This window comes from Musa acuminata, chromosome BXJ3-1 (assembly GCF_036884655.1).
Source record: "Musa acuminata AAA Group cultivar baxijiao chromosome BXJ3-1, Cavendish_Baxijiao_AAA, whole genome shotgun sequence".
NCBI classification, from domain to species: Eukaryota; Viridiplantae; Streptophyta; class Magnoliopsida; order Zingiberales; family Musaceae; genus Musa; species Musa acuminata.
In genome coordinates, this window is record NC_088349.1 from 13,912,126 (window position 1) to 13,934,674 (window position 22,549).

The window sequence follows — 22,549 nt, forward strand, 5'->3', positions numbered from 1 at the left end:
GATGGATACATAGCATTTCCGGTTCAGTTAAGCCGGCTTTGAAGGTACTGCCAAACCGAGCGCGAATCGGGGGTTTGGACCGGTCCAAATATACTGAAAAATATAACTTAATACCACCTATTGCCCATTATTTTTATTTTATTAATAGTATCTCACAATATATATATATATATATATATATATATATATTACTCAAAAAAAATTTATATGTTTGGTTTCGATTCATTCTTATGAAAAGTACGCTTATTAGTATGTGTTCGATAAAATCTTTTCAACGATCAAATTAGTGTTTATTCATTGTAGCTAAAAAAAATCTATAAAGAATTTGAGTATTTAGCATCGGTATGGTAAGTTCCAAATATAGAATATTCTCTTAGATGTCATGTGACATGACAAATCTAGTTTATATATTGTCATATCTAGTTGATTGGACTGCAAGAGTTCGAGCTACCGGAAATTTTCGATCCACGCTGGAGTGACACCCAAATAAGATCCACTGTCAGCATTTGTTGCCTTCCCTTCAACCCAGCAAGGCAAAGATTTAATATAAAGGAAAATTTCAACAACTCATTGGTGGAAGAACAAAACAAAGAAAAAAGTCAGCAGCTACCGACAGATGAGCATCACAAAAGGCATTACAAAATGAAGACGAGAAGAAGTTGTTCTTCCAGCTACCAAACTTAAGCAGGGCTGCCAACAAGAAACCAGATTTATCTAAGCAGTAAGGCAAATAACAACACACACACACACACACGCACCATTTCTTCTACTTCAACCAGTCCAGTAATATGATGAATACACTGGCTGCCTTTTCCTTTTCTCTCCCTCTTTTCTTTACTTTGTAATTTTCATCATCTTGCTCCCTATTTCAGTCGGTGGTCATTGGTTCGGACATGCAACATCGAAAACGTGCTTTGCGGACAGCACCTACTATCTCTATCTCTGCAGTCTTCAGCATACTGACGACCTCGGTGAAGGGAGGACGTGCATCAGGGTTTGCATCCCAACAGCGGGTCATGATCTCGCCGAGTGCTGGAAGACAATCATGCGGTATGACTGGGCGAACACTCTTGTTCACGACAGCAAATGCTGCCTGCACGGCCGTCATGTTCTGAAAGGGAAGCATTCCAGTTATAAGCTCCCACAACACAATGCCAAAGCTATAAACATCAACTTTCTGATCGTAAGGTCTATGCTGTATCATCTCTCTGCATCCAAGAAGGAACATCGTTAGTCCAATTCACAGTGAATGCTTGCCAACAAAGTAGAAGAGAACATGACAGATTCTTTAGTTAAAAGAAAACATTAATGAAATTATGTGTCGGATGTTGATAGGTCAGTATTTCTTTCCAAGATCACTTAGGAATCAACACACAGTGTACCTGGTCTGAAGAACTTTCTGCTCGTATACATAAAAAAGAGTTACAGTAGTAAAGGCAGAAAAAATTTTAGTCCTGCTTGGCTGACGACCATTTTAGTGCAGTAGTATGTGTTTACATATCTACTCAACCAACCAAAGAACAGCTTTTTGCCGAATGTATCATATACCAAAAAGGTTTGAACTTCCTTTTAATAAAATCTATGGGAACGTAAGCAAGCAACAAAATTTCAATTATATAGTGAAGCATTGATGTCAAGAATCTGATAAATAAGCAAATGAGGCACCAAATCATCTGCACTAAGTTAGCCAAATTATGATCAGAACACCAACTTAGTACATCGATATATTTATTGGAGAAAACAAGGGTTTGTCGAGATGGGATAAAAATGTCAGGCATTCCACACGATTCCAGAGAGAGGTTAATGCAGTTCATCACAGTTAACTATATTTTTTTGAATGAGCAGTATACATAATATAATATTTTGACAAAATAATATTCAAGTATTGTGTAGTGTGTTTATTCTTGTTTGCTTAAAAATATCAGCTAACTGCATTGTCAAAATTTTCTCATAGCTTGAAAAGAAAAATATGGTAGCTACGGTTCTTCAGAAATGAACTCTCTATAACTGCTGAACTTCTTCTCAAGACTGTAAGCAAAAGATATGGAAATATGCTTGATTGATAAAATTTAAAGTTTCCAATCTAATCAATTCTAAACACTGTCCAATCCATCAGATAGAGGCTAAATGAAATCAAATGTCGTCAGCACCAGAAAGCTAATTAATTCCTACAACCAAAGGAAAGCGTGATCGCAGGTGTAGAATCATCCTAAGAGGTTGATCTGCAAATGCATAGCTTTGCATATAAAAATTTTGTGCTAGCTCATGCAAATGGCAGTCCATAAATTGGCTACAAACAGAAGTTCCAAATCTAACCTGACGCTAACAATTTTAAGTAGCAAATAACAACCAGTTGTGACCGAGGAACAATGAACTTTCAGAGGATGAGAGCGAAGCAGTCACTCTCAAAAAGATATGCATGTTCAAAAAAAGACTGAATCATGTCAATGTTGGCTATATGTCATAATGGATCAATATCATTAGTCTAGGAATTTCCAATAAACACATATGTGAGAATACCTGGGATATAAAAGAACAGATTATCATGTGAAATAAAGTTTATAATATACAGTGTACAAGTCTACAGATTCTTAAGAAGAGAATTTACAATAAAAGGGCTCACAGAAATCATGGATATGATATGGCCACGGAGTAAAAGTCTCATGTGCAAAGGTTACGCATTCACTGGTGGGCACGACATAAATGTACTCTGTCATGCCAAGACCCTACTAGCATTTTTCCTGGTGAGATGTCAAAGCAGGACTAGCTGTGAGAGGAAAAAAATGATGCAGTCCAGTGCAACTATTTCATGTAATGTACTGGACACATAATATACATGCATGGAGTATACTCATGTATGTTTCAATCTTAAAAAGCATATCCTGTGGTATTATTAATCTTCAAATGTGATCATTGTGATATAGCAACCATATGATTTGATAACTTTAAAGAATAAAATGTCATATGCTTTGCTCCCAGGTAACTCGATGAATAATGGCAAAGACTTGCAACTTTTGGAGTAAGCCATAGGATGAGGCCTACCTCCCTCATAAATAATTGCATCGAAGCATTTCAACCGAAGATCCAATGACACAACAAAATGCTCAAAGAGAATATGACAGTGCACAGCTCATCTCGCAAAGAAAATGCTAGATGTTTTTTAAACTAACATGTAGAGGTCACATGATATTGCCAAATGAACTTTTGATACTTGTGAATCCATAATTATCACAAGCATGTGATCTCATCACATTGGAAGCCAACAGCGACAAAAAAAAGGAAAGACATGATATTTTAAAATTTGATTTGCATCAGTTACTCTGTAGTTGACAAGAAATCCTTTGAAATTGCCTTATAGGCATGCATTCATTAATTTTGAAGTTATGCAAGCAAGTTCATTTTCAGAATAAAAGAGAAGACGGAGATCATTATGCACTTTCTTAAAAAATTGTTTCTAAAAGTAAGTTCAGTTTATAAACCAGGAGAGTAATATTAATATTGACTTGAACAGATTACAAGTATTTTGAAATTTGGAGTTTAATCTTTTGACTATCATCACCTGGTTGAAGAAAACTAAGCACTGTATTTCAAGCAGTTGAATCAGACAACCAATATGAGCTTGCTTGTTTATAGAGAATACCCACCTATAGCCTGTTTTAGAGCAGTATTCAACAGATTCAATTGCAAATTCAGATATCTCATATTTACCAAAATGCCATATTAGGTTTGACAAATTTTACTTCTGGTTCTTCTGTGAATATTACAAGACATAGAAATAATAATATACCGGCAAATAAAACACAAATATTCTTGCTAACAGAGCACTAAGAATGTTGTTCAAATAAAAAAAAAATTAAAACCTCAAACAAAAGCATGGGAGAAGGCATCTGATCTACAAGTATAGCAAAATAATTTTCTTATCTGACAATGTACTGTGACTGTCTGTAATGGTTTTATTATCTCATATTTCATGAAAATTTATTAATTATTCATTTTTTTCCTAAAAGAAGCATCTCATTTATAATGCACCTGCTCACTTATGAACACAAACATGTTAGTTAGTTGTTCCCAGTGACATATATGGTATATATTTGCACCAAGAAAATGAATTAAGTTATTAATTAAAAGGATAAGTATGTCAGGGATCCAGTTTATCACTATTTAAGAAACAAAGTTGTATGCCAACATGCTGAGAGGTCCCTGAATCAGAGTAGTCTATTTTCAACAACTAGAAACTACAAAATTGGTTTACTAAGGTTAAAAGGACAAGATCTAGTCCAGTAAAGAATCTATAGGATATTTTACCAAGGATGAAGAGGATCAGACATGGTCCAATCCATATATAAAGATTCTTGATTTGAATCATTGGTACTTTAAAGGTGTTAATAGGCAAGAAAGTTCTATTAATCTGATCCGTAAGAAAGCCAATAAAATTCTTATTATGTTCCAAGGCACAATATCAATTTAGAAAAAGTACTGGGAAGCTCCTCACTAGAAACTCACAGCTTATTATGCCAAATAAAGATCTGGCTGACGCATATCTAATTGCAGAACTAATTTACATGGGATAATATTCTGGGTATGATTAACGTTCTCAGTTGATTTGTACACATCCTGCATCTCAGTAAAATATATTACTGAATCTGTTGCATTACAGAACCAGTTAACTTTAATGTATACATCCACATCCACTAACATGCATTAACAAATAAAATAGTACATGCGGGACACATATACTACCATTTTTGGTATCCATCAAGTAGAATTGCATGGTTATTTCTACATCATGGATCATATAGAAAGCATCAATCTATACCCCCAGATAAGTTATAGCATGCATATGTTGATAGCACACACATACAGATGATCATAAATAAGCACATCAAATCCATAAGCATAAGTAGCCTTAATAAAAGATTTAGTGTACCACTAATCATAGCCACATTATGACATATTGTTGCTTTACATGACATTTGCCAGGGGTGTCTTGCAGAAAGGAGAGATGACAATGCATATGGATACATGCCTTTGCCAAGATAATAAAATATGGACAGAGGTTTGCAGCCATGTCTTATACGACAAAGTCCATGAAAAGCGAACAACAATGAATTGCATTTATCTGAAAAAATAAATTAAAAATCAGAATGAAAGTGAAGCAAAAATATGAACGTCCCTACTAACTATTTGAAGGTCAAACATGTAGTCTTTACTAATAAGTTTTTTGTATGTTATTTAATGAATTCCACTAAGACATACTGTCCTCTATTATCATGAATGAACCAATTACAGGGCACATACATGACAAAGCGAGTGGCTGGTACTCAGGTGACGATTGCGCTCAGAAAAATACTTGAAAAAGCACTCCGGGGAAAAGGTCATATAAGGGAATCAAAGTAAGACGTATGACAAATGCTGAATTCTTTGGTGGAAATATCGCTGGTATCTTAAACTGATGGAATTCAATTATACAGTATGATCATGCTAAACTGGGATATATTTTTCATCAAACTTATCTTCCATGTTTCATGTCTGATCAGCTTTCTCAAAAGGTTCTTACAAAAAACAACAGAAATGTGATATTCAAAATTCATTCTTATATGCAACCGTCTAGGTAAAGTTCCTAGCATAACCTATGAAGGCACAGGTAAAAGCTTGTAAAAACTGGGAGTGAGAATAGAAATTATTCTAAAGATATTTATGAAGCCCAGCACTTCATCCAAATGTAATATAAGACTTTGTTTAACCCAAATAGAGAAAATAAATCAAAATTAGCAGCAAAAGAATCTTATTTTTCCAGAATCTTAACTATTGAATTTCATCCGCCTAAATTTAGAAGCTTCACTTATAATGTAAATACATGGAAATCAATTTTAATTGAGTCTCTCCTGAATTTCAGTAGAACGTCAAGCAGAACCAGCACACAGTTAGCGACAAATGCTTCTTAAGAATTTCTCATGATGACACAACTAGAAAGTAACAGTATTCACTTACGGAGCCATCCAGCGGTACGTTCCAGTCTCTGGTGTCATCCCTTCAGTTTTCACTTCAATACGAGCCACTCCAAAATCAGCAATCTTTATGGATTTGTCCGTGAATATCAGAAGGTTGTCTGACTTGAGATCCCTGTGTATAAATCCTAGCCCATGCACATAGGCCATCCCCCTTGCAACGTCAAGAGCCTGCCGTACTGCCAGCCTAAGTGGAACCGACCTGTTTTGCCTCTTCATCAAGAACTGCCTCACGGACCCTCCCTTGGCATACTCGGTAACAATGCACCACACAACAGGCTTCCTACATGCCCCAACCAATCTCACTATATTTGGGTGCTTCAGAGTAGCCAACATCATGACCTCTTGCACAAACTGCTGCTCCATCAACTGTGCTCTCTCTGGGTCATTCTCCGGCCTCTCGAGCAGCTTAATAGCGACATCTTCTCCATTGTAGGTGCCCTTGTAGAGCTTCCCAAAAGCCCCCTGAGCAAAGGGCATTCCCATGTTGAGCTTATAAAGATCGATAGTCCACTCCTCGTAACCCTGTAGGGTCTCTGTCGGGTGTTGTGTATCCATCAGGGCCTGTACCAATGCATCATCCGTCAGGCCCGGATTGACCCTGCCTGGTCGTATGACGCTGTGGTTTACGGAGTAATTCGGGGTGGGAACCTGGCGGAGCCCGGGGTGGCTGAGGATGCCAGTACGCGAGTCACTCGACCCGACACTACTGGCGTCCCTCGACATGGCCATGGACCCGCCATTGACGCTAGTCTGCATACTGTTGATGCTGTCAATCGACATGTTGGAGCCCTCCCCAAGCTTCCGGTAGTACGCGGTATCATAGAAACTGCTCCCAATATCGATCCCCCCACCGCTGCCCAAGATGCCGGGAAATTTGGGGCCTTCCAACATCTCTAATCCAAAAAACTCTCTCCGATGCACGAAGACTCAATTTTCACGCAGACCCTCTAAATTCGAGCTTCAATGCAAATCCAATAACCTAGAATCAAATCATTCTTTGTAAGGGGACTTGTCTCCGCCGCATTTTGCACCCAAAAATCTCAACTTTCTACGAAATCCACGGACGTAAAGAACAAAAGAACAAAAAAATCCACAGAATCAACCACTATTTTCCGCTCCTTCCAAGAATCACCGATCAAAAACTAGTCCGATTGCCTCCCGAATTCACCACAGCTACACCCCAACTCCAAGAAGAAAAAGTTCACGGGCGAAAACAGAAACAAAATCACAGACGAGAAGAGAACTCCACGAGTCACGAAAACCAACCGATCTGGGGCGAAGGGCTACGGATTTCGACGAGACTTACCTCGATCGAGAGGGGAGAAGAGAAAGGGAACCGAAGCCGAAGTCAGAATCGCGGGGCAGCAAGGCGGAGATCGGGGAGGGAACAGGAGGCGCGACCACCACCTTCAACCCTTTCCCTTACGGAGACGCGGAGAGACGACGACAACGACGACGAAGACCAGTAAGCGGAGGAGGAAGGAGCAAGTCGTTTGCTCCGCACACTCCTTTGCTTTCCTCTCGGTCCGTTCTCGGGCTCGTCAAAAATGACACCCTCGCGACGGGGTTTTATTTCTCGTGTTATTTATCGATTTTTGGGTGCATCTTTTTAAATATTTGCCTTCTCGACCGCGTGGTCGGCGGTCGCCGTTACGGTAAAAACTCGTTTCCTCGCGCGATATAATGACACCGCCCGATCCCCGCCCCGTGCATATTCCCGAGGATATCCCGTACATTTCATTCGCCGATTATTTCCAATTTTTAATCTTATCCGCAATCATTGCTCCGATTATTACTCATTACTTTACCATTTACAAAATATATTATTAATTTAATTTCTCATTTTGGGAACAAAAAAGTTAAATTAAAACAGAATAAATGCTTAATACTTTAATGCTACGGGAACACTGATTACAATATATATAAGAAAGTTGGGCTCCTGCTTCGTGATTGGACGATACGGTGGGACCCATCGGGACCCGCGGTGGCGCCATGGGTACCTGCAATGAAAAGGCAGGTAGCGGACTGGGGCGACGCGAAACGGTGGAAGAAGAACGGACCAATCCGAGCGGGACAAGCGGCGGACGGAAAATGATGTCATGCTGTCGTCCGACGGACCGAATCACCCGTCTAAATACGTCGGGACGACGTCATGTGAGCCTCACGAGTTGAATCACCGCCGGAGACGTCACGGACAGCTCGGTCGGTCGCCTCGGACATGACTGGACACGCAACTGGAAGCACGAGTTACTGACGTGGCACGTTTGGAGAGAGGTGTCGTGTCTGTGTATCGTGGAAATCGTGCGCCGACGCGGTTATACGCGCGGTGGCTCGGTTGCTCCAAGCAGCTGTCTTCCTGGACACAACGCGTCAAGGGTTACGAATGGGAAAGGAGGGAGCGAGGGGAGGACGGAGAGCGTACTCGGCCAAGTTTGGTTACTCGGAGAACCACCGCCCTAAATCTGCGCTGCACCTCATAAAGACAAGCCGACAGCACAACAGACAGGAGGCATCTCGAGATGGAGAAGACAAACGTCTCCCGCTGCTTCAGAGGAGAGAGAGACGGAGAGAGGCATTAAGAGGAGGGGAAGAGTCGGTGACCTCCTCTCAATCTTATGCTCCGGTAAAACCTGCTCTTCATCTTCTTTTCCGTAGCAATCTCTTCGGAGCTGGCTGGTCTGCGAAACGGCAGCAGGAGAGGAGGGATGGGCCCGGCGACGGATGGGTCAGCGTTGCCGGTGGTCGCGGTGGCCGTCGACAAGGACAAGAGCAGCCAAGGCGCGCTCAAGTGGGCCCTGGACAACGTCGTCGGCGCGGATCAGTCCCTTCTCCTCGTCCACGTGAACACCAAGGCTTCATGTAAGCTCACTGCATTCAGTGGTGGTATCATCTGAAGCGAACTGCTCATTCTCTGTGTGATGCCATGCAGCCGGGCCACAACAAGACGCGGCGTCCGCAGCCAAGGAAGTACTTCTTCCCTTCCGATGCTTCTGCAGGAGAAAGGATGTGAGTCATCTCTGTTCACTTCTGCTGTCAAAACATTGAACTCTAAACGCAAGGATTAGAAAATTTAGGCTCGGTTTGAGCGTCGAACAGGTTAACTGCAAGGATATCGTGCTGGAGAACACCGACGTCCCGAAGGCAATCGTGGACTTCGTCTCACATGCCGCTATCGAGAAGCTGGTGGTGGGAGCATCAAGAAGCGGATTCGTGAGGTGATTTTTACATCCCCAAGCACCGCTGCTATCACGAATAGAACGAGTGCTTACACTTCAACATGTTGCACTCAGATCATTCAGAAGCACAGACATCAGCACCAACATCTCCAAGAACGTGCCTGATTTCTGCACCGTTTACATCATCACCAAAGGGAAGGTCTCGTCCGTGAGGAACGCCGTCCGTCCAGCACCGGCTATTTCGCCTTTACTGGTTAAAATCCAAAGCCAAGCGACTCATGCATCCGGTCCCCTGGATCACCGCAACAGAGGTATATTCTGCTGCAATGTTGTTAGCTAGTTGCTTCAATGAAGGAAACTAAGCTCTTCCTTTCTGACAGGTGATGCTCCGTCTGAGACTTACAATCTGTACAAAGATACCGAATCGATGAAGTAAGAGCTTCCTCCACAACGCACTCGGCCAACATCTTCTTCTCCTCCCATCTCACCATTTCTGTCTTCATGACTGTGCACAGGTCACCGTTCAACAGGGGAATGCAGTTCCTGACCGCAAGGTACAGTTCAGAGACCATGTCCGGTAGCGACGTATCGTTCGTGAGCAGTGGCAGGCCAAGTTTCGACCGCGCCTTCCCTACGAGGTCTTCCTACATGTCGTCAGATCGCAGCTTTGAGTCGGTGCAATCACCACGAAGGTCAGTGGGGGCTTACTCATCTGGGACCGGGTTCTCGTCTCTGTCTCATGACAGCTTCTCGTCCGAGGCATCGGTACGTGCATTCCCTGTAAGTTCGAGTACAAATGCTCGCAGGAAGCATAACACCTATCTTGGAATTTACAGGAATCTATCGAGGCGGAGATGAATAGGCTGAGATTAGAACTCAAGCATACAATGGACATGTACAGCACAGCCTGCAAAGAAGCCCTCTCAGCTAAACAGAAGGTGTGTATCTGCGAGAGCCACCGAAATCGAATTACACCACTGACTGACTATTGATTCTGCCGTAGGCAATGGAGCTCCATCGTTGGAGGATGGAGGAGCAGCAAAAACTAGAAGAAGCTCGACTGGCAGGAGAAGCTGCTTTGGCTCTGGCAGCACAGGAGAAGGCGAAGTGCAAGGCCGCCGTGGAGGCAGCTGAGGTTGCCAAACAGATTGCGGAGTTTGAAGCACAGAAAAGAATGGATGCAGAGATGAGGGTGCTCAAAGACTCCGAGGAGAGGAAGAAAGCCATGGAGTGTCTCCCACAAGCGGACGTGAAGTACAGGAAATACACGATCGACGAGATAGAGGTGGCCACTGAGTACTTTGCAGAGAGCCGCAAAATTGGAGAAGGTGGGTATGGTCCCGTCTATAAATGCTATCTCGATCACACGCAAGCTGCCGTGAAGGTGCTGCGACCAGATGCAGCTCAAGGAAAGCTGCAGTTCCAGCAAGAGGTATGGATCTTAAGCGCTGCATACGAAGATGGCGAATCCTGCAACGAACAGAGATTTGAGTGTGAGTGATTGCGTGCGCAGGTGGAGATATTGAGCTTCATTCGGCATCCGAACATGGTTATCCTCCTCGGCGCTTGCCCGGAGTACGGCTGCCTGGTGTACGAGTACATGGCGAACGGGAGCTTGGAGGACCGGCTGCTGCGGCGGGGGAACACGCCACCCATCCCCTGGCAGCACAGGTTCCGCATCGCGGCTGAGATCGGCACGGCCCTGCTCTTCCTCCACCAAACGAAGCCGGAGCCGCTGGTTCACAGGGACCTCAAGCCCGCGAACATCCTGCTCGACCAGAACTACGTGAGCAAGATCAGCGACGTCGGCCTGGCCCGCCTGGTCCCGGCGTCGGTGGCGGACCACGTGACGCAGTATCGAATGACCGCCACCGCCGGCACGTTCTGCTACATCGATCCCGAGTACCAGCAGACGGGCATGCTGGGGACCAAGTCCGACATCTACTCCTTTGGGATCCTGCTGCTGCAGCTGATCACCGGGAGGTCTCCCATGGGGCTGAGGCATCATGTAGACCGGTCGATCGGGAAGGGAACGTTCGCAGAGATGTTGGACCCATCGGTCCAAGATTGGCCAGTGGAGGAAGCGCTGTGCTTGGCGAATCTGGCACTGAAGTGCGCCGAGCTAAGGCGGAAGGATCGCCCGGATCTTGGAACGACGGTGCTGCCGGAGCTCAATAGACTGAGAGACATTGGGGAAGAGAACATGCAGCAGGTGGTGTTTGGGAACAGCTTCCAGACCGTATCGGAAGTTTCCCTGCAAGTAAGATTTTAATTGTTATTTTCCTCCACAGCCTCTAATTATAATCGATTTTAATACAAAAATCATTAAATATAAAAAAAAAATTAATCAACCAAAACACTAAGATTAAATATATGATATGTAATTTTAGTAATATTAGATGATAATGCAATCAAGCAAAAATAAATAAATAAATCAAGCAACAGTAATATTGAATATATGATAATGTAATTAAATTGAGTGAATAAGAAGTTTCAATATATACATATATATATATATATATATATATATATTAAATATATTGGATCAATTAATCAACATGAAAAGATCGATTAAATATTATTTATAAAATAAAAATTAGATAATTAAAGTAGAAAACAGTATTCACAATTTTGTGTGAATACTTATATCTCCTAGATTAGAACATTGAGATAGATATAAGGGGTTAGTATGAAAATAAAATATATATTTTTTATTTGTGTTAAGCATATTTTGGATGAAAGATAAAATAAAGAAAAATAATTTAAAATGATATGATATGAACATATGTGGATAATACTAGTGGCATTATATAATTAAATATTTAAATATTATTAACTTAACTAATAATTTTATTTTTTTTCATAAAATTTGATGTTTGAAAAGAACCCATATAATCGATTTCATATAGTTGAAATATCACAACATATAATTGTTATGGTTATTTTTTTTATTCTCATCCAAGTAGGTTAGCTAAGTCAACTTTGTCATTGTAGATAATAATGTCAATAAAAGCATAAAAAAATAACACCGTCACTCAAAAAGAAAAACAAATAATATTAAGCTAGAATTCATTATTACCATGACGATAATGTTGTAAAGTCTCAATCTAATGATCACCAAAGTAATTAAGCAGACAGAAATACTAGTTTTTTTTATGTAATTGTAGATAATAATGTCAATAAAAGCATAAAAAAATAACACCATCACTCAAAAAGAAAAACAAATAATATTAAGCTAGAATTCATTATTACCATGACGATAATGTCGTAAAGTCTCAATCTAATGATCACCAAAGTAATTAAGCAGACAGAAATATTAGTTTTTTTTTTATGTAATTGTAGATAATAATGTCAATAAAAGCATTAAAAAATAACACCGTCACTCAAAAAGAAAAACAAATAATATTAAGCTAGAATTCATTATTACCACGACGATAATGTCGTAAAGTCTCAATCTAATGATCACCAAAGTAATTAAGCAGACAGAAATATTAGTTTTTTTTTTACAGAATTATTTTGTTATCTGATTTGTTTTCTCTTCGCTTAGGATATGGGAAGTGGCACTCTGCAAGTGCCGTCGGGATATGAGAACTCAAGAAGCCAATACAGTGGATCAAACATCGTTGGAAGATGATGGATGGAGCACTTGTTTTTGCGAGCGTTGGTTGAATCAGTGTGGAGCGGTCACTGCACACGACAGGCTGCTTTGTAACACTGCTTCCTTCATGATGACAGCAAGAGATGTCTGTAGCAAGCGTTTGTACCTGTGCTACTACTAGGGTAAAACCCCAAATGTTCCTCTTAAAGTGCACGAACTACTGTTTCATTGATATTATTTCCACTGGAGTTTGTGTTGGTTTGATGAACAGGTGAAAGTACAATAAGCTCAATTACATCATTCTCATGACTGTTTAACATTGTCATGTGTTATGTTATTATACCATCACATGTTTCTATATTTGGGGATGGGGAAATCTATCGATCTCCAAAAAAAAAAAAAAAAAGAGGTGGACATATGTAGTTAAAGCTATAAAAGACGTCAAATCGATTCGAGTGTCATAGCAGCATTCATCGACTTGAAAGGATTAGAACAATATAATCCTAAATAATTATTTTATATTTGAACATGAGACTAACTTGGAGGTATTATACTTGCTCCTCACTTCGGGGTTTAACATCGTAGTCAAACTTCGGATATAACATAGAATCAAAATTTTCTATAACATCCTAATTTAAGTTCACATTAAAAATTAAAAAATATTTGAGTAAGCTTACGAGGATTTGATAATTATACTATATAATTAACTTTAGCTTAAAATTTATTTTTATAATAAAAAGTTATCTAACTGAATCGATTCTCTCATCAAATTAGATTATAATAAATAATAAAATAATTTTATTTTAAAAAAAATTATCCATCCATGAATAAGACATACATACGATAAGGAGGTGCCGAAAAGAACAGACTAGACTATAGGTAATATACTATCCCTTGAAATGGGATAGCAAAACTTAAGCTGCCTCTATATTGCCTTAAAATTCATCACCTATATCAATGTATTCCATATAGGAAAAAAAAATTAAAAATCAAATTCATCCCCCTTGGATTGATGAGGTCAACCCGATCTCATCAACCGGATTTAATTCATCAACATGGGCAAAGATACCATTACGATCTAGAAGCAGGTGATGTCGGTGCTCTCTACCTCGGTCTCGGCAAATTTATTGGTGTGCTCCTGTTCATCCACCAAAAACCGGTCAGCCTAATTAATCTCGTTTGACCAATTCGGAGTGGGCAAAGATTCGACCAATGTTGACCAAACATGGGTGAGGTTGAGTATCATTCCCAGAAATCCGTTCGAAATTAAATACTGTATTTGTTTCTACATAAAGTATAAATAATAATCTCTCTATTTCATATCGGACCATTTAATCATCTCGAAAAATGATTGACTTGAATGATAAAAATCTTTTTGTGTGCTTGATTGGAGTTTCTCGTTTTCTCAAGATTCGTATAGTCAAATTAATTCTTGAATTTCGAGATAATTCATTACAAATTACATCGAATTGTCTCCTTTAAATTTAGTTTGATGATCGACTCAACTATTAATAACGTTGGAGAGGCAAGAAGTACGTCGAATTTGAATGAAGAAGATTCCGTCGTTTAGAATATGTGAGTTCATTAACTAGGATTCCTGTGCTGTGGGGGCCGCTGTAGCCGCCAATCACAGCATTCTCTAGAATTCCTCGGGTCTGTTACGTCCCCAGCTGGGTCGTCAACACCATATCACATCCCTTGGCCTGCGCGCGATCTCACATGCGGACCCTGGATACGGTGCTCCGCTATAACGCCACGTAGCTGGAGAAGGTATTGGGGAGCGGAAGCTTGGGACGGAATAGATCACTCGATGCTTAAATGTACGCTTAAATCTTGGGAGCGGAAGCTTGGGAAGGGGTCCACATTCGTTGAATCTTAGAACTGCGTCAGCCGACCGGAGATTCAGTTATTCAAACTAACTCCATATTCCGCTCTCTTTCCAACTCGGCAAACACGTCGCCGCATCGACCGGAAACCCAGCCGGGTTCATTGTACCATATCGGGAGATGACGGGTTCACGCGTTCTCCACGACACGCAGCCGAAGGTACGAAACTCTTCCTGAGCCCTCTACAGTCCCCACGCCCCACGGCTATAAAGACGAGCCCCTCCCGACTTCGCTTCGTCGTCGCCGAAACCCACGCAAAACCCATCCCCGGCTCTGAATCGATCCCTCGGCGACCTACATTGCCGGCGGGATCGATCTGCGAGATCGAGGTTTCTGTACCGTTTCCCGATTCGAAGAGGGCATCCTCAAATCTCGTATTAGGTGAGCCCATTCTTGGTTCATTGGTGGTTGTGGCATTTGGGGTTTCGGTTGTTGTTTTTTATGTTTTCCGGGTCCGGAAGGTTCGCGAGATGCAGAGGAGCTGGGTAGAATAGCTCGAACTATTTTCTTTTGTTATTGCAACTACAAGCTCAGCTAAAAAGGAAGATTTTGATGTTCCTCCTCCTGCACGTGGAGTCATTCCTGTCTTTTGCCCTAATTTATTTTCTGTTAATCCTTCTAGGAACGGATGATTTGATCTTTAGAAATGTCGTGCAGTCCATTTTGATGGTTCTATGTAGCAGATTATTTGTTTGCATTTAAAAGACCATGTTGTGGTCTAATCTGATACAGTCAACATCGAAAGTTTGCTTCTTGGAGCTATTGAAGAGTTGCTGCTCAGTAGTTTCTTTGTGATATCCCAAATGCAGGGATTGGACGATGGTGCTCTGGGTTTTCGGCTATGGGTCTCTGGTTTGGAATCCAGGATTTGAATTCGATGAGAAGATAATAGGCTTCATCAAGGACTACCGGCGTGTGTTTGATCTAGGTAAGGTCTTCGTAGAGGATAGGCAGCTTTTCCATATGCCAATTTTAAAGGAGTATACCGATCGACATGCATTGTGACACGTATCTTATTTTGATATCCTTATTGCCAGCGTGCATTGATCACAGAGGCACACCAGAGTTTCCAGCAAGAACCTGCACACTAGAACCTGAAAAGGGAGCAATTTGCGTAAGTAGATCCTTCCTTTCTCTATGACAGTTTACTATGCATGTCTATTTGACCCTACTCCACCACCATTTTAGAGCACAACCTCCTACTAGTCTTTTCGGGTCCATGATGCATTCATGCTTCTAGTTTGTCAGGGTTAGATTACTTTAGTTTGGTAAGTCATGGATTTAACAAAGGGAGAAAAATTATTATCTTGTTTAATGTGCAAAAGGTCCATTGGGTGCATATTTTAGAGAAGTTGCCAGTCTTAATAAAAGCAATTTATGGTGTTCTTGTTTCTTTTGGAATGTACTTTTACTTCTTTTTTGTTCTCTCTTGTCTCATCAAGTGGTTACTGTTTGCAGTGGGGTGTTGCTTATTGTGTTAGAGGAGGTGCAGAAAAGGAAAGAGCAGCAGTAAAGGTATAATTTGAGTACCATGCCTGAATTTCACTACTATAGATCATTTGATCATCTACCTCACATTCAATACCATTTTCAGTATTTGGAAAGAAGAGAATGTGAATACGACAAAAAAGTCTCTGTTGACTTTTACAGGGTATGTATGTGTCTGTCCTCTTTCTAAAAAGTGATCTTTGAGCAGCATACTCTCAATTTTTTTCCTCTTTCTTATTTCTACTTTTTTGATATATAATGTGCAGGAAGGAGAGACCTCTGACCCAGCTGCAACAGGAGTTATAGTGTAAGATATTGACCAGTTGCCATATGTATTTAATAGTTTTTGAACATTTTATACTGGGAATTGTTTGAAGCCACTTTGACTTGACATTTTCTACTGGTGTGCAATTGCAAATACTTGAACTTTCAGATTTACATCAACAATGGATAAAGAAGCCAATAAATATTATTTGGGTCCAGCTCCTTTCGATGAAATAGCTAGGTGACTGATAATCTTCATATCTTTTCCACTTTTGTTTTTTTTTGGTGCTGCCTGCTGTTTATTTTAGTTATTGGTTTTGATGGTCTGACTCAAGCTCATCCTACTTCTTCAGACAAATTGCTACAGCCAGTGGCCCCTGTGGGAACAATAGGGAATATCTCTTTTTGTTGGAAAAAGCAATGTCTGATATAGGTAATCACATGCTTATTGGTTTTGCTCCATGACATTTCTTTAGGAAGCTTATACATGTTATCAGCAATCAATTCAGATGCTCATAGCTTCTGAAATTAATTTGGCTTGGTGAGTCTGCATATATTTTGTGTGACCAATTTGTTTCTTGTATTGAATTTAAAAAACCGGAGTGATGATTTAGCTCATTTGTTGAGTATTTTGATATCAAGGAACCAGATGATAACTTGCAGCTTAGGTTTAAACTCCTGAAACTATATGAATAATCAAAGCCAAAGACATGTAATTTAAATATTAGGATCAGAAGTTGCTAACATTGTTATCTATTGCAGGTCACGAAGATGGTTTTGTGATCGAGCTTGCAAATAAGGTGAGGAAGGTGCTTGGTGGTTTGAAACAGAAGGCATCTGTGGTCCATATACCTCTGCAGCTCCAAGCATCATTTCTGCATATCAAATCACTTCCAGAAGCCAGTGTTGGTGTTGACTCCTGACTTCAAATCTGGAACAAGCAGAAATATAGTTCGTGCATACAAGAAAAAAAATACACAAGCAAATAAACTTCTGCTTCTGTGTCCACAGGCAGAAGACCATTAAAACATTCAACTAGCATATACAGCTCATGTAATACCACTGATTGGGAACCTGTAGGAGGGTTCCCTATATCAGATGAATGGGTGAGAGACTGATGCAATCCATTGGTCGAGTAGTCCTCTTCATTCTCAAGAAAGGATAAAACAGTATCTTTACTTGCTTTTTACCAGTGTTCTATAGAATGATTGCAACGGTAGTTATCCAATAAGAATAGTCTATTTGGTAATTTAAGTTCACCAAGTTGTTTTTGCTTGATCGAGAGTTAAACTGTTGAGATTTCTCATATGGAAGATTCAGACTACAAAACCCAAAGGTAATCAAGTCATATTATAATTTCTGGTTCTGATCTTGGTTTTGGGAAGTTTCATAAGAATCTTTCACAATTTTTTGGATCTTGGTTCTGATCTGGATTGGTAATTTTTGGATCCTACAAATATCAATCTCTGATGTAAATGTTGTGTGTGTTCATCTTATTATTTGGTTTCAATAGCTAATGAATGCTATTTCTGTATCGAGCCATCTACTTAGCTGCCTGACAAGCTTATTTAGGTATATTCTTCATAACCTTTTGAGCTTGTAACGATTAAATTACTTTCTAGTTTCGACTACAATTATTAGGGATGTTCTGTGACTACAATTACTTTGTAGTTTCAAACTCTGTTGTTCCTGAGAATAGAATACATGTCAGCCATGATAAAAATTCTTCTGAACATCATGTCCAGGTATTAGCAAGAAGACACTGGCTGATGGCTGAAGCACTTATTTGCCAAGACATGCAAGCATTCCTTTCTATTGCTTTCAGATCGACCTGTAAACGTGGTGTAGTTTGTATTCTTGTAACTAATATCATGCTATTGTGTGAACTACCACAGTATATACCTATGTAAAGGATCATTAAACTGAGCAATTGGGAAACTTCAGAACTGTTTGATTTGTTCTTATTGCATTGAGAAGTGAGGAGCTTTGTTATAATTTAAAGGCATACGCATCAATTGCATAAATGTGTTCCATTGCATTTTTCTTGTACATGTGGTAGACAGGTGTTGGGACTTTACCATATTTTTTTCAACTCTGTTTTGTGATCTGTGGTGGGAAGAATGAAATTTAGAAATCACTTTGGGATACATTCTTTTTATTTATTTTCTTTTTGCTGATTATTGTTATAACATTTATTGTTCTCCGATCGAAAACCGAGATTTGGGTTTGGTTCACTAATTAGATCATTTAAAAAATATTCTTAGTCTTTTATTTATTATAAAATATGAATTTATCACGGTAGTATTTATGTCTTTTACATACTCTCTCTAACTCTTTAGCATGTTGACTTCATCTGGATAATTAATTTTCATTATGTTATAATTTTTAATAATATTAATATATATTTTTCATATGATAGATATTTATGCTTTATTTATGAAAAAAAACTTAAAACTGTAGATTCGACTAGTTGATCGATAGATTCAAATAATGACTTTGAGATTTAACTTATCGTTGATTCAATTTTGATTACCTTTTTTTAATGATTATTATTTGTTACTCGGTCATTGTCTTGGAAAGAGAGAAAAAAAACATCTTATTTCATCCCTATTTCCATTTTAATGATATTTATCTACAAACATTACAGCCCCATTAGATCCCTTTACTTTCCGTGTTTAACTCACGTGACAACAGTGTCAGCTGAGACACCAACCAGGGAAGATCGCCTTCGTATTGGCCGTCCGTGTGTGGGACCCGCAGGACATCTACGGACCAATGGTCTCAGAAGCCATGCAAATAGAACTGCTGCAGGACCCCTAACAGCCGATCAACGATAAATTCTAAGCACACAACATCTCAAAGCATCACGTAGGACATCGATTTAACAACTACTGAGGGCCAACATGCAGCAGGCATAAATACGAGAGGTAAAAGTTACAGTTGCCTTTACTTTGATCACTCATTTTCTATGCCGGCATATCATCAAAACCTGCATATGGCATCAAATTATTGCTACGATCTCAAAGCTCAAAGGTAGAAGAGCTCCCAGTTGACTGACGGTCTTCTTCCTTGAATTCCTGCAAGTTTGAAGGACTCGAGCGGCAGCAGTTTTGTTTGTAAAATGAGATGATTGGTTTCTTCTTTGCATGCCGCAGATGGATGAGTGGAAGATGAGTTGGAGATTCTGGATGAGTGGTCACACCAGGCTCGCCATTCTGCAGTCAGGCGTAAGTAGGAGGACCAGCCCATGACAAGGGATTAGCTGCATGAATATGTACATTCGGTTCTTCCCTCTCCCTATTCATGAACGTATTGAGCACAATGAAGCAGACAAGACTATAATGATACAGGCCTTTTAAATGTGTAAAACAGTTTTGAGAAATCACCACCGGAGATCGTGGTTTTAGCATCAGACAGCAGATGATAAAAAGATGAAACAAAACATGCCTTATCGTAAACACTATCAATGGTGTATTATTATAGAAAAGGGATTGACACACAGAAAACACAGCATGAGGTTTCAGAGAGGTCATCATGTTAAGAAAATGGCTACATATGTACCACACATACCAAAACAAAAAATAGTTTGCAAGCATGACATTTGAATTGGGAAAAAAATAGGACACCAGAGACAAGGCAGAAAATTGTCACAAAGATTTTTGAGCTTCAGGTCTATGATGCAAATGACTCCTTATAACCTGAATGGGTGAATTGTAAAGCAAAAGCAAACACATATACTAATTCAGCAAAAAGATGGGCAGTATGTAAACAGTGTGGCACATTCCAGATGAAATATCAGCGGATTTTCTTTTGATGTAGAAAATGCAGGGGAAAGGATTTGTCATAGATAAAACAATGTGACCATAGCAACATCAATGAGAACAATGGAATTAACTTCACCGGGTAAAGTCAGCAAAAATGATAAAATTTAAGAAAATTTTGGATTGTTGTTTGTTAGCTGTCTGAACTATGGATGCATAGAATTTTACAACATATTGATCCAAGATGCATCATAAAGTATAAAAAAGAATGTCAAAAAACATGTACTTTATATTTGAGTTAGTTTCCACAACTGACTTAACGAGAATATCATGGATATAATTATAAGGTTATAGATGACATGGTTTGTAAAAGGTGTAGCATGCAATCATCCTCCATGGCTTCCAAAATAAGCATTTGAGCATAATGGCTGCATTCGATTAACATAACTTATTCTTCAATTTCATAACAGAAAGTGTTAACTCAACACCAGTGACTGCAGATGCTGATCTTGAAAATAATGAGGCTTTCAACAAATTCTAAAACTTATCAAAAGTTCACATACCTATACAAGATTCAAGAGATCTAGACATCATGCTTTCAGCATTGTCAGTACTAGTGAGACGAGCAGGGCATTTCCTAACATAGTTTTCCTGAAGAGGCTTCGGGATTATAAATGAAAATTGAGATAGATTCACCCCATCTCTGACATACTCTGAATGTTCCACTAAGTACCTGCAAAAACAAATACATTTAATATTTTCCTATATGATCAACTTTAGACATTAGCATCCAGAAAAGTAAAGTTTCTAATTAATAATGTGCTATGGAAAAAAAGAAGACATACTTCTCCACTTCAACCATTGAGTGGAGCCTCTTCCCAGATGGTGCAACATAATATCTAAAATCACCAAAAAAATGATTAGATACAGATTTAAGATGTAAAAAGAACTCAAATTATTCAGATTTATGAAAAGCTTTCTTTGCTTTGATCACACAATGCAAATTTCCCTTTTGATGTGGACTTTCGTCAACAAGACTTTATAGGTTTGATATTCTTAAAAAGAACGTTGATGGTCCAAGCTATCATGAAGCAGATCAAGTAGATCTTTCATAGTTTGACTTCATTAAAATAGAAACCAATATTTGAATTGAGATAGGTTGATCATGTTCATTGACAGGAAGTTACCTATTGAGGTAATGGTTCAACAGAAAAACCACCAACATAAAATTTTGATTACTCCAAGAAATAGGTAAGCAGATTTGAAAATTTTGATTACTAAAAGAAAAAGCCAAGAGTAACCCACAGCTGTTGTTATGAAATAAACCTCACCTGAATAAACCAAAATCCTATACCACAGCTACAGAGAATGAAGAACATATATATTGTGGATAAATATGTCTAGCCATAAACCTTATATACAAAATAAAAAAGGTAGCCCAGTGTTCAACACGCCTACAATTGCGAGATCTAGGAAATGTTGATGTACATAATTTTAGCCCTGCAAGCAGATAATTCGTTTCCTTGTGTTGAATCTTGGTCACCCAGATTGCAAGGAAACAATCTCACTGTAGAATTAAGGCTCTCCCATTAATCTCTAGTTTCACCAAATTTATCTCAAAAATAAAGGAGAACCAAAAAAGGTAATGGTGTTTTCCAGTAATTTGAAGGTAAGGAACCAAAAACATATAAAATGGAATGGGTCAGCAATAAATAACTAAAAGAAGCACAGTTTAACATATCATACGGTTTCATTGTTCATACTTTGTCAAGTCTCCCTGTACAGTCTGCATGCTATACTTCTTCACTTCTAATTAATCAGGCATTAAAACAAAATTTCATATAACCAGGATTTTGGACTTGCAACATAATCAGCATCAGGCCAAAAGCTCAGGCGGTTGTATCCTTGACAAGGATACACACAGTTGTCCTGTTGGTCAGTTGCAGCTTACAGTCATCAAGAGGTAGATTATAACAAAAAATGAAGGAAAAAAAAATTATCAACTCGATTTATGGAGAGGTGAAACCAGCTAATTGTGAAAGTATGATGGAAACAGGAATAAAAATACATGTCTGCAAATCTGGTGCTTCCATCACTCCAGATCCTAAGCAATCTTTCCCAGCCAGGAGGAGGTTGTGCAACGTTAGGCTTATCAATTGCCCAAAGCCTACTTCCATCTTGAGAAATATCAGTGGGATCATCACAGGATACATCAGAACGCCAATCACGAGCTCGGTCACATACAAAAGGTTCTTGTAATATATTTTCACGTATTTCTTCGTACTTCTCTTTTGTCGGAATAAGCCTCCACTTGAGGCATGCAGCACACTGGATTGTGAATGCTCCAACAGAAGGCAAAACCCTA

General features: G+C 39.5%; 3 protein-coding genes across 4 annotated transcripts; 2 read left to right on the forward strand and 1 right to left on the reverse strand.

The window, feature by feature from the left end:
- Nucleotides 1-505: 505 nt before the first annotated feature.
- On the reverse strand, nt 506-7,570 carry LOC135585252 (serine/threonine-protein kinase STY13-like). 2 transcript variants are annotated; one of them, XM_065136866.1, is made up of 3 exons: nt 7,318-7,569; nt 5,992-6,990; nt 506-1,208 (listed from the first exon to the last, which is right to left on the reverse strand). In XM_065136866.1, exons 2-3 carry the CDS (start codon nt 6,900-6,902, stop codon nt 869-871), a joined length of 1,251 nt encoding a protein of 416 aa, XP_064992938.1. In that variant the 5' UTR covers nt 6,903-6,990; nt 7,318-7,569; the 3' UTR covers nt 506-868. The 2 variants fall into 2 exon arrangements, with proteins under 2 accessions (XP_064992938.1, XP_064992939.1); XM_065136867.1 differs by lacking the exon at nt 506-1,208 and adding an exon at nt 3,630-3,651 and having other exon boundaries at nt 7,318-7,570.
- A 997-nt stretch (nt 7,571-8,567) lies between these two features.
- Nucleotides 8,568-12,970, forward strand: LOC135629044 (U-box domain-containing protein 52-like). The gene is made up of 10 exons (XM_065136170.1): nt 8,568-8,870; nt 8,941-9,017; nt 9,108-9,226; nt 9,302-9,498; nt 9,568-9,619; nt 9,703-9,952; nt 10,024-10,125; nt 10,191-10,619; nt 10,701-11,447; nt 12,735-12,970. The coding sequence occupies exons 1-10, from the start codon at nt 8,717-8,719 to the stop codon at nt 12,819-12,821; spliced, it is 2,214 nt and encodes a 737-aa protein (XP_064992242.1). The 5' UTR covers nt 8,568-8,716; the 3' UTR covers nt 12,822-12,970.
- A 1,950-nt stretch (nt 12,971-14,920) lies between these two features.
- Nucleotides 14,921-17,665, forward strand: LOC103996023 (gamma-glutamylcyclotransferase 2-1-like). Its single transcript, XM_009416824.3, has 9 exons — nt 14,921-15,052; nt 15,481-15,599; nt 15,709-15,785; nt 16,130-16,186; nt 16,266-16,322; nt 16,426-16,466; nt 16,593-16,664; nt 16,777-16,856; nt 17,186-17,665. The coding sequence occupies exons 2-9, from the start codon at nt 15,491-15,493 to the stop codon at nt 17,344-17,346; spliced, it is 654 nt and encodes a 217-aa protein (XP_009415099.2). The 5' UTR covers nt 14,921-15,052; nt 15,481-15,490; the 3' UTR covers nt 17,347-17,665.
- Nucleotides 17,666-22,549: the final 4,884 nt, after the last annotated feature.

What these genes read in the sequence shown, in the direction of transcription:
- LOC103996023 (XM_009416824.3), top strand. Translation starts at nt 15,491, where the DNA reads ATGGTGCTCTGGGTTTTCGGCTATGGGTCTCTGGTTTGGAATCCAGGA. An exon ending in CTGAAAAGGGAGCAATTTGC is followed by an intron (nt 15,786 to 16,129) that starts GTAAGTAGATCC and finishes TACTGTTTGCAG; the next exon opens with TGGGGTGTTGCTTATTGTGT. An exon ending in GCTGCAACAGGAGTTATAGT is followed by an intron (nt 16,467 to 16,592) that starts GTAAGATATTGA and finishes TTGAACTTTCAG; the next exon opens with ATTTACATCAACAATGGATA.
- LOC135585252 (XM_065136866.1), bottom strand. Translation starts at nt 6,902, where the DNA reads ATGTTGGAAGGCCCCAAATTTCCCGGCATCTTGGGCAGCGGTGGGGGG. An exon ending in ACGTACCGCTGGATGGCTCC is followed by an intron (nt 1,209 to 5,991) that starts GTAAGTGAATAC and finishes TCTTGGATGCAG; the next exon opens with AGAGATGATACAGCATAGAC.
- LOC135629044 (XM_065136170.1), top strand. Translation starts at nt 8,717, where the DNA reads ATGGGCCCGGCGACGGATGGGTCAGCGTTGCCGGTGGTCGCGGTGGCC. An exon ending in GCTTCTGCAGGAGAAAGGAT is followed by an intron (nt 9,018 to 9,107) that starts GTGAGTCATCTC and finishes AGCGTCGAACAG; the next exon opens with GTTAACTGCAAGGATATCGT. An exon ending in TATCGGAAGTTTCCCTGCAA is followed by an intron (nt 11,448 to 12,734) that starts GTAAGATTTTAA and finishes CTCTTCGCTTAG; the next exon opens with GATATGGGAAGTGGCACTCT.